Source organism: Sinocyclocheilus grahami, unplaced genomic scaffold (genome assembly GCF_001515645.1).
Source record: "Sinocyclocheilus grahami isolate Dianchi unplaced genomic scaffold, SAMN03320097.WGS_v1.1 scaffold222.1, whole genome shotgun sequence".
In the NCBI taxonomy this organism is placed as follows: Eukaryota; Metazoa; Chordata; class Actinopteri; order Cypriniformes; family Cyprinidae; genus Sinocyclocheilus; species Sinocyclocheilus grahami.
The window spans coordinates 2,818,443-2,830,136 of NW_015505401.1; the positions used below are offsets into that span (position 1 = coordinate 2,818,443).

Below are 11,694 nucleotides of genomic sequence, written 5' to 3' on the forward strand. Positions count from 1 at the left end.
AAAACTTGCACTGTCAGGCTTCAGAACAAGAACTGAACTTTTAATAATACATTTATTTTGATGCAAAATGTACGTATCACCCAGATCTTTATATAAAGTTGCATATATAAGTATGTCCAACATTATCTGTATTGTCACAAAATGCAAACTATATTATTGGCCAGCTCTAATCTGCTAAATGCGACTATAAAGCATGAAGACATTAAGACATAATAAACATTGTCTGTGAAGCTGCTTTGAAACAATGTGTACTGTAAACAACAGTATATAAACAAATTTACCTTCCATAAAATCGTCTGTGCATTCGTCTGCGCAAAGATTTATCAAAACTCCTGCCATAACCATGTACTGTATTGCCAATAAACTTGTTGGTCCATTACAGTACACAAGATTTTATTTGTTTTTACAAAATGAGGGATATGAGATAATTAAAAGCATGCCGTAGATGATTTCCTAGTTTTAAACTCATACACTCATGTTAACTCCACTCACGTCTTCAATAAGTTACACTGTCCTAGTAAATGACAATCTAAAAAAACACACCTCTGGTTCAGTCTGCCCTGATGAGGAAGACGAGGAGAAAAGACGATGAAGCGTCCTCCTCACGGACTGCAGGGCACCTGTTATGATTTGATGAATGCCGCTTCAATTTAAACAAGCCAACTTTGATATGAGACACTTCTACTGGTGAACATTTAGCTGGAATGAATGAGCTTGAATTGGTTTCGTGAATACATTCTAACACAAGGTCTATAAGCTGAATTGGTGTAGAGCTGGATACTGATCAGCTAGAACCTTTAAGAACTTGTTGCCAGGTAACAATACATATAAACTTACCAGATGTGGTGTGATTAGTGGAGATGTCTGTGGTTTTGGTGGACCCCAGTGGGCCGTTACACTCTTCAGAGACTCTGTTACCCTGTTAATCATTTTAGTAACAGTGTAAGATTAGTACACTCAAATAATTTGCTTGATTTTCAGAAAAGAACATTTATTTGGCATAAAGCTCTGCTTATTGATGTCAGATCAGAGAACTTCAAATCTGCCTCTGAGCAAAACAAAAAGAGAACAAAGATGTTCTCTTAGGGGTTTTTCTGGGGAAAACAGTGTGTGATAATACTTGTGGAGCTCTTCTCACCTTGTCTCCATTCTCCTCTCCAACCTCCTCATCCACAAAGGCGAAGGACTCCCAGATGACCTGTGACCCTGGGCTGGAAACGCCCTCACCTCGGTTATAAACCCGCCTCTCGGCTGAGAGCCACCAATCCGAGGCGGCCTGAAGTTCACATCTCTCAATGGAGCCCAATAGAATCATTGACTCTGGGCGTGGGAAATTAATTGACTTTTTTTTTTTTTTATCAATTTCACATTTTTGCCAGAAGGAATCATCACACACCTACACATGTTAGACAATCCTGCTAAAAAAAATCATATATTAACTAGAATTTTATATTTAACTAGCTTTTGAACCAGCTTTAACCAGCAAGATGTCTTTGGTCAACCAGTTTCACCAGAAAGACCATACTGGTTGACTAGCTTAACCAATTTAATCTTGCTGATGAGCAGTGTGGCTATGGTACAGAAGCTGTTTCCTTGTCATTTAAAAAAAGCCATTGTAAATTTATATCTCATAATTTATATCTCAATTTTGTTTCCTGTAATTGCTATTTTATTTCTCAAAATGTGACTTTATATTTAACAACTTTGACAATTTCTCATAATTGCTCTAATAAGGTGACTATTTATTATTTTTAACTTTACCTCATAATTACCTTAGTTTTGTACTCTTTGATGAAAATGGGCTTCAATAATATATTTTGCAGTGTGACTTTATATCTCATTGTTGCGACTGTTTTCTCATAATTGTGTCTTTATTTCTCTCAATTGTGACAGTATATCTCACAATGTGACTATTTCTTGCAATGTAACTTTATATCTCACAATTGTAACCATCTCTCTTAATTGTGACTATTTTTCATGATTGAAACGTTATATCTTTCGATTTGACTATACAGCATATCTGAGAATTTTTTTTTTTGTAAATGTGACTATTTTTTCATAATCTGACTATTTATCATTAACTTCGTCTCACAGTTACCTTTTGTTATTTTTAACTCTGAGACAGAAATGGGTTTCCGTACTATATCTTGCAGAGTGAATTAATAGCTCACAATTGCGACAGCTTCTCGTAATTACTAAATTTGAATAATTAACTGTAACTGTGACTTTACTTCTCACAAAGTGACTATTTATTATTTTGAACACAATTATCACAGTTTTTTACTAGAAACAGGTCTTCAACCATCTTAAATAGGAAATTCACAATGGTCTAAACTGGTCTTTTCAATAGGAAATATAATCTGCAATATGACTACAAAGTGGTTTGTTCAACCAACACAGACCTTTGGAGTCGACGAGCGGGATGGTTTTGAGAGACGTGGACTCCAGGAGAGCTTTCAGCTCTCTGTTAGTGGACTGAGGTGACAGAAACTTTATTTTCTTCACCATGATGTCCTCCACAAAGATATTATATTTACTGCCATGCAGAGAAAGAGAGAGATATTTTGTCAAAATAGTTTCTTCAAATTTTTTCATTACAAAACCATCAAATAAACCTCTAAAGTGGTTATCTTGTTTGAAGGGAAAAGAGGTCATAGATACTATCATCAATTCAGATCCGATATATCACATCTAAAACTACACCAGTCTCTAGAGATCTGGTAGTGGTACCTGATGTGGCCAATGCCGAGCTCTGGAAGATAGGGCAGCTTTTTGACCTGAATGATGGAGTCATAAAGAGAAGGCTGTAGACCCTGTGCCACCATGTTGGCGAGAATCACGGCCACCATCATGGGCAGGATGTGCGAGATTTGACCCGTCAGTTCAAAACAGATGACTGCTGTTGAAACTGTGTGTGTGACTGCTCCTGTCATAGCTGCTGCCCCTACACACACACACACAGGGAGAAGCAGGGGGTCAGATGCAGAAAATTTGAAAGGAGAAGCATATGAGAAGTATAAATCTGCTACTTTAAGAGTAAAACTGGATTTTAGGGGTGTGAAGGATTGGCTGGAAAGGCGAATTTTTGCAGACCTATCACTGCGTAGCCTCCAGGCAGGATTTGGTACACGATCCCATCAAACAGAATTCCATTCGGAAACAGCGTGGCCATAATCTCACCCACCAAACGGCCAAATGCTGCTCCTGCTTGTTTCAGAAACATTATCATATTATTTCAGACACATTACAATTAAAAATAATATATATGTGTCTCATTATGTAATTAATTTTACCCTGCAAAGCCTACCATATCATATTTGCTATGCAAGTTTCTAAGGCCTTTAAATTAACATGATCAAAACTTTGCTGAAAAACCTGTTGTACACAATCTTTTACATGCCTTCTGTTGTCTGATTGATCGTTTTTACTTTTTAGCAATTGAAAGCTTTTTTTATAGTTTTTAAAGTATAGTTTTTAGTTTTATCATTCTAAAAATGATATTTTGATGTGATCTTTACAGACTTTCGTGAAGTAAACGCTGAGTATCTTTTATATTGTCAGTAATATTACAAGATAAATACTTACTGGACTAAAGCAACTTAGGTTTACTTTATTACTTGATCTCACTCATCATTGTATTGCATTCAATTATGATTTGCATTATTGTATTGCATTTAAAAATCATCTTACTAATTTACTGTTATTATTAGAAGACATAGCGTGAAAACGGATATTTATATGCATTTTATGTAATCAGTCTGCTATACTGTTATAAAGATCTGATTTACATTACAAGCTATCAGAACTGCATCTTACTTTTGGCCAAATAAATATCAGCAACTGCACTAAATTGCATAATTTGCTCAGTTTTGGCCCTCTGAATAAAATTGAGATGTTTTTTCCTCCTTGAGCATGAGCACCATATTCTCCTATATCAAGCTATGTGAGACATAAATGCCTGATATTGGGCAAAAATATGAACTTTTCACATGTCAAGCTTCACAGGATTAATATTATACTAGCCATACCCACTAAATATTTGGTAACACATAAAAGCTTGCATCAGGACTTTGAATATATGGACACTGAGATGTAAACAACATGATACATCCAATATAATAACCAAAATTAATTGCTAGGTCTCAGAAAGTTACATGACATGCTAATCAAAAAAGAATGACTGACCCAATATAAAAACAGGCATGAAAGCTCCAGAAGGGACTGGCATTGTAGTAGAGACCGCTGACATCCAGAACTGTGAAAGGAAATTAGCATTTACACAGCATACATTATGAAATTTGGTCACAGAAATCTTTCTACAACAAGCCAGCACCTTCATGACGAAGAAGAGGAGAAGGATGATGAAGACGCTGACTTGTGGGTGGAGCCAGGCAGCAGAGTGACCCAATCCGGGTGGAGCCGGTGAACCCCAGATCTTTGTCCAAGTGAAGTTATCAAACAGTGAATTAATGCACTCTCTTGGCATCAGCTGTGTGACAAAAGAGAAACAGAGACGCCACATGTTAAAAGACTTCCAAAGGACTCATTCATGACGTAGCAGTGAAGGGAAACAGCAGCTGCCTTGTGAGTCTCAAGCAGCTTTTTAATGACAGTGTTACACTTCAATAAACTAGCTAATCTAGGCTAAATGTTACAACGCTCGTTACAATGAAGTAGCCATACTCAGAAAGTGAAAACCTACAGTGGTGTAGGAACTGGTGTGTCTCAAAAATGAAAGGTGCACTCAGTCATTTAAAAAAACAAACAAATGAAAAGCAATTTCTGGAAATATCAGTAATATGATAAATACTCACATGAGATGAATAATAAAAAAAAAGCTGCTTAATTCTACATGGAGTGAGTCACCCCCATTTGGATGACACCATGTTGAGGTCACATGACCAGACGTTTTAAACATGTCAAGAATTACTCATGATTACAGAGACCCACACATGACATGCAGGGATAGATAATAATAATATACTGTAGATAATAATAATAATAATAATGATAATAATCTGTAGATAATAATAATAATAATGTTTATTTTATAAAGCACTTTTAGCCAGTTCTTTACACAACGTAAACATAAAAGCACATATAAACAATCAAACCAAACAATATAACAAGCACAATGTACACGCATAAACAGACACAATAACAACTAAATCAGTCAACTTCAAAGTGCAACCGCAAGCACATCAATGGAAAAGAACAAAACAAACATGTTTTTTGTGAAGTTCACCAAACAAACTGTCAATATAAAAAAAAAACTACTAAGATAAACAAGTGAAACATAGGAAAACCTGAGTGCACTTTTAAAAGATTAGTTTTAAACGAAATAATTCAGTGCATGCTCAAAGGTTGTTTTTAAAATTTGGCTCTTGCAGCCACAACACATTAACAAACAAACAAACAAAAAAGGCTTCTGAACTGGTTAAGTCTCAGTAACACTGCTCTGTGGATGTCTACTTAAAATGTAAGTGTATAGTATATCCAAACAAATACACACCTCTCCAGCCATGAACTGGCCGAAGCCCGGAGGAAATGTGAAGGAGGCTATAATTAGTGTCACTGCACCAGGGTAAATCAACCGGCTACAACAAACAAACCCACACAGATATAATTACTACTGTAATAGTGTATGATCATAATATTTTTATGTTAAAAAAATTAAAGACAGTTAAACACTGTCAATGTCATATGCAATACAAGAGAAATAATAGAACAATAAATTAATTTTAAAGTTAAAACTGGTTTGTAAAATGAGTTTGTGTAAATGGTGACTTGCTGTTTTGTGAGGAATCGTGTAAGCGCCGTGGGTCTCCTCATGATCAGAACAACTTGTCTGTTCAGATAGACAAAGAACGCCCCTAGAAACCCACATGAGATCCTACAAACACAAACACATTTAGAAACATCACCTAGAGATCAAAAATTGTGGCATCTATTTGAAGATACATTCTATTCAACAATAATTTTAGATGCACATATACATAATTAATAACTACACATACTGTACATGCATATACATAGACACACACTAACCCACACACCCGATTATTGCAAAAGCTGGCAGTTCCTGAAGGTCAAAGGGGAAATCCATACGAAAGTTTGTACGAAACAGTGCTGTTATAGTAACTGTGGGAAAAAAAAAACATTTTTTTGTTTGAACATTCAGTTGTTCTGAATATCAGTGCTGATATTTACAACTATAAAAAGTATGCGTGTGTAATATTGCGTATATACAACAGTTCAATAAACATTGTTAATATTAAGTAGATGCAATACTGACACTTTGCCTATTTTTTCCTCCAATTAATAGTTACACATGAAGATAAAGCATGATGAAATGATTGCGTGACTTCAAGCCAATAATGATGTCTGTTTACTGAAACACAATTATATGGAAAGAAATAGTAGAGTGAATAATTTAGTGACATCTACTGCTGTAACAATATAACCTGCAAAATAAGTCCCTGAAAAATCCTGACCACCGAAAGTCTGTCTGAAACATGCAAACGCACAAGCAGACTGACAGAAACTGTAAAAGGTCTCAGTGCTGTTGGACTGTATATCAGCACTTTTGGAACATTGCTTGGCTGATCAAAACTGAGGGCTGGAAATAAATGTTGTAGAATGTATTTCATTTATAGAGCTCAGTAAGCAGTGGCCAGCTTGACATGTAGCATGAAATTAATTTACTATTAATTTATCATATCTGCTTGTGTGTGTGCGTCTCACCAGACCCCTTTCGGGCTTGAACTGATGGTAAAACTGACGTCTTTACATTTATTTTGAAAGATGAAGCTCGCGATTATGGTAAGGGGCGTTACATTTCCGACGAGTGCGTGCGGTGTTCGGCCAATCACAATGCACTGGGTCAGCTGGCCAATCAGAGCAGACTGCGCTGGTCGGAAGGAGGGGCTTTGTAGAAAACGAAGCGTTTGAGAGGGGCGGGGCATAGAGGTACCTAAACCTACAATAATGTCCAGTATTTGAAAAATAATGTGTTTTTTGAACATTAAAGCATGTCAACATATTCTGTTACACCAAATAATGATCTTTAAAAAAGCATCATATGACCCCTTTAAAATAAAGTGTAATCTGATCATTTATAAACCTTTAAAGGCAGACCCACTGTGAATTATGAAAGGTCATTAATACTTGTGTTGAAGCTATCAGTCCGCACTATTTCAACTTATTTCTTAGATAACTGTTTAATGCAAGCGGCAACCTCCCGCTCTCTCTCGTGAAGCCAACACGGAAGTGACTTAAACTGTAATTCGTCAACTGGCCGCTGGAGGCTGGCTGCAAAAGGGAGTCAATCCCATAGATTCCCCATGTTAAAATGCCCAACTTTACCAAAAAAAAAACATGTTTACAGCCTGGTTCAAAAAATTATTTTGGTCTATATAGCTGTCCATTTGCCCTTCATGACAACTGTGAGGTGGGTGAATTTTTTTTTATTACTCATCCGTTGAAATTATATTAAGCATTAAAGTTCTGCATAATTAAGGGCGTGGCCACTTGAGTGGCAGGTGGATTGCTGCTGCTGACACTGCCGTCGAGCTCGGTGGGCGTGGCTTCAGCAACCAGCTTCCGCCTTTTTGTCCATTTTCGATTATCTGGGAGTGACATGCTGCCAAGATGGCGACGGCCCGCTCCGCCCACTTTGAGCTTCAAAAACGCTCTTCAGAAAACTACGGGTGGCGTCTACGTCCATGTTTTTATACAGTCTTTGGTTTAATGGTGTTATTCCTGGTGAAAAACAACGCTGCCCATGACTCTGTAGAGAAATCCGACAAGCAAATATAAAACAAAAAAAACACTCCTGGAACCAAGGCTGCCAAAAAAGTGCACACTAAAAGAGTGATAACATTGTCTAAGAAATAATTGATGACAGGCCGTTGAATTATTAGAAAATAATGCACAAGGTGGTAATGCGGCCTCAGGCTTCCAATATTGTTCAGGTATTAAAGACATTCATAAGGTTTTTGTCCTTAAAACGCTCTTGTGAGTAGGATTAATTTCTTACGCATCTCATCCAACACATCCATTGCTAATTACAAAAAGTCATTTTAGATCTAGTAAGGAGGTTTGAGACGTTGATAGCAGACTAATGCAGTTAATAATGAAGTTATTAGACAGACAGAGAGAGAAAAAGAGAAAGAGAGAGATTAAGCGTGCGTGAATCACCTGAGTCTGTGCGTCTCTCAACAGTGTTCGCAGTAGCGTCTCTACTAATAGCGAAACTGTAAGTTCATCTGTTTCAAGAACAGAGCCGTATTACCTCGCTTGTGAGAAATGACACTCAGCTTTTAAGTTGAGTTTTACTTATAAAATCATCAGAGCAGCACTGACAACACGTTTCTGTGCGCGTGTATGTTTCCTTGTGTGCACGTGGGAGTCTTTACTTTATGTGTGTGCATTTGTATGGGAGAGATCAGGGAGAAATGTGCTGTCCGTACATAATTAAACGTAACTTTGTGGCAAAAACATGGTAAAAATTAGTCATTTTCTTATGCCATTGGTTGCTGTATTTATTTGCTTGGTCTGTGTTGTTGTGGGTTTTGGTTCTTTTGCTGTTGTAAGGACCTTTGAAATAACTGAAATCGTTTGGTGAAGTGATATGGACATGTAATGTGGTCAAGACCTGTCTGGAACTACTTTAATCATGAAAATAATTGCACACCATAGAACGTTCGTCAACCAATCAGATTCAAGCATTCAACAGCCCCGTAGCATAATATAGTAATAATAAGAGTTATATTACTGTAAAAGTGTACACTTTTTACACTTGATTCAACCTACCAGTGGCTTATAGTTCTTTTTTAGATATTAAGATTTTTAAAAGTATTTTATCTTAAAAAAATACTTAATGAGAGAGTTATGAAAGCTTCACACACAAACACTTTTTGAAATCCACATGCACTCTCTAAAAGTACTTAAAATGTTCTGGCACACTCTTTATCAAGCTTTCCTCTGAGTGTACACACTCTTTAAGACACATAAAACATGCACAGGATATGAATTTATAACACACGGGTGCTTTTAACTGTGAAGTGTTGATGACCTAAATTATTCAGCAGGCATCAAGCTGAAAAAGAAAGGGAGATTTTTACCTCCAAGGGGAGTCCCAAAACAGCAGCCCACCCCAACAGCACATCCTACTGTCAGTATGTCTGTGTAACCATAGGGGTTCTACTGACACCAAGACAGAAGAGAGATAGAAAGAGAGAGAGGGAGTTTGAGGTGAAGGCAGAAAAGAAGAACGAGAGTGTTAGAGGGGAGGGAGATGAAGGGATGTAAAAAGAAGAATAGATTAGGAATGTCAGTGGGTACATTGCGTGGGAGGAAGAGAGAAGTAAACATGAAAGAAAAATAAGAAGAAAGAGTACAGCCAGATGAAAAGAGAAATAAAGGGAATGATGGATAAAGAGCAAAGGAAAAACAAAAGGATTATGTGAATACACAATTGTGTGGATCCATTCAAAGAAAGGCAAACCAAAGCTTTACACACATACCAACTAAGCATAAACACACTAAAAAAGAGAAAGGAGATGCGAGGGATGAACATCATGTTTTAAACTAATATATAGAGTGCATATACATAATACAAAGCAATGCATGCTGGGTAAAAGTGGGCGTGACTTGCCTCCCACTGGGGCAGCGAAACAGGTGGCCACTCCCACCGCACAGGCACACACCAGCAGATCCTGAACATGGGCACTATTCTGGGTAATTTGGGTGGGGTTAAAATAACAGCATCAGGACACCCACATCCAAGACACATGCCAAAAAATACCATCACTATTAATACAGACAGACAAAAATAATGAGGTGTTGGGGGGAGACAATGAGACAGGGATAAAAAGAGAATACAGGGAATGAGAGGAGAGAATGTGCAATTAGTATGACTAGCATTTATTTCAATTCATAAACATTAGACACACAGACAAATTGTAATATTAAACTGAGTATAACATTCAAAAGGAGTTCATCATAATCCTTAACTGTTGATCAGAGACAGGTTTTGGCATCTGTCTACTCATAAAATAACTCGTGATGGCTGTGGCGTGGAGTGGGAATTTATATGCCAATGAGAGGTAACTTGATCCTAGATCAGCAATTAAGGTCAGCAGCATCTGAAGAGTAACTCACACTCACACACACACACTCAGGCGAACAAACTCACAGGGGCTGGTTTTTACCTCATACACACCGGTGAAGATGGACATGATCTTGCTCAGCACTGCCGCACATATACTGGCAATATGCACAAAAGGACCCTGAGGAGTTAACAGAGGTTATGAATCAATAAAACTGCAGCAGATGAACAATCTATGAGAAGAGTTTATGTAACAAAATTCATTTCTCTGAATCCAACAAAGAGCCGCAATTAGTGATGCAACCGTTTAGCAAGATAACTGAACTAATGAATGAACAGAAGAATATGAGAACAAGAGAATGAGGATGGATTGATGCACAGACAGGTTTGTAGATCGATAGATAGATAGATAGACAGACAGACAGACCGATAGATACACAGTACGATAGAACGATAAGATAGATAGATAGACAGACAGACAGTTTTGTAGACAGACAGACAGACAGACAGACAGACAGACAGATAGATAGATAGATAGATAGATAGATAGATAGATAGATAGATAGATAGATAGATAGATAGATAGATAGATAGATAGATAGATAGATAGATAGATAGATAGATAGATAGATAGATAGATAGATAGATAGATAGATAGATAGATAGATAGATAGATAGATAGATAGATAGATAGATAGGATAGAAAAATGGATAGATTGAATGATAGATAGATAGACAGACAGACAGACAGAATGATAGATACACAGTACGATAGATGATAGATGGATAGATACAGTTTTGTAGATAGATAGACAGACAGACAGATAGAACGATAGATACACAGTACGATAGATGATAGATGGATAGATACAGTTTTGTAGATAGATAGACAGACAGACAGATAGAACGATAGATACACAGTACGATAGATAGTGCGATAGACAGACAGAGACAGTTTTGTAGACAGACAGACAGACAGACAGAATGATAGATACACAGTACGATAGATGATAGATGGATAGATACAGTTTTGTAGATAGATAGACAGACAGACAGATAGAACGATAGATACACAGTACGATAGATAGTACGATAGACAGACAGACACAGTTTTGTAGACAGACAGACAGACAGACAGACAGACACAGTTTTGTAGACAGACAGACAGACAGACAGACAGACACAGTTTTGTAGACAGACAGCGAGATAGATAGAACAATGGATAGAGCAACAGATAGATTGAACAATAGATACACAGAATGATAGATATATACACCGATAGATAGATAGATAGATAGATAGATAGATAGATAGATAGATAGATAGATAGATAGATAGATAGATAGATAGATAGATAAAATGACACAGACAGACAGACAAACAGATAGACAAACAGATAGACAGACAGATAGATAGATAGATAGATAGATAGATAGATAGATAGATAGATAGATAGATAGATAGATAGATAGATAGATAGATAGATACAGACAGAGAGTTTTGTAGACAGGCAGACAGACAGATAGAACGAGATACACAGTATGATAGATAGCTAGATGGATAGATGGATAGAGTTTTGTAGA

The 11,694-nt window shown here is 36.9% G+C and overlaps 1 protein-coding gene across 1 annotated transcript in view; it reads right to left on the bottom strand.

Annotated features, from left to right (window-relative positions):
• The window catches only part of LOC107596673 (chloride channel protein 1-like), a 47,065-nt gene that overhangs the window by 11,164 nt on the left and 24,207 nt on the right, over positions 1–11,694 (bottom strand). Inside the window, exons 6-7 of the mRNA XM_016287467.1 lie at positions 10,215–10,292; positions 9,126–9,204 (exon numbers count right to left, since the gene is read on the bottom strand). Of these exons, the coding sequence (XP_016142953.1) occupies positions 9,126–9,204; positions 10,215–10,292 (157 nt within the window). The remainder of the gene's footprint in view (positions 1–9,125; positions 9,205–10,214; positions 10,293–11,694) is intronic.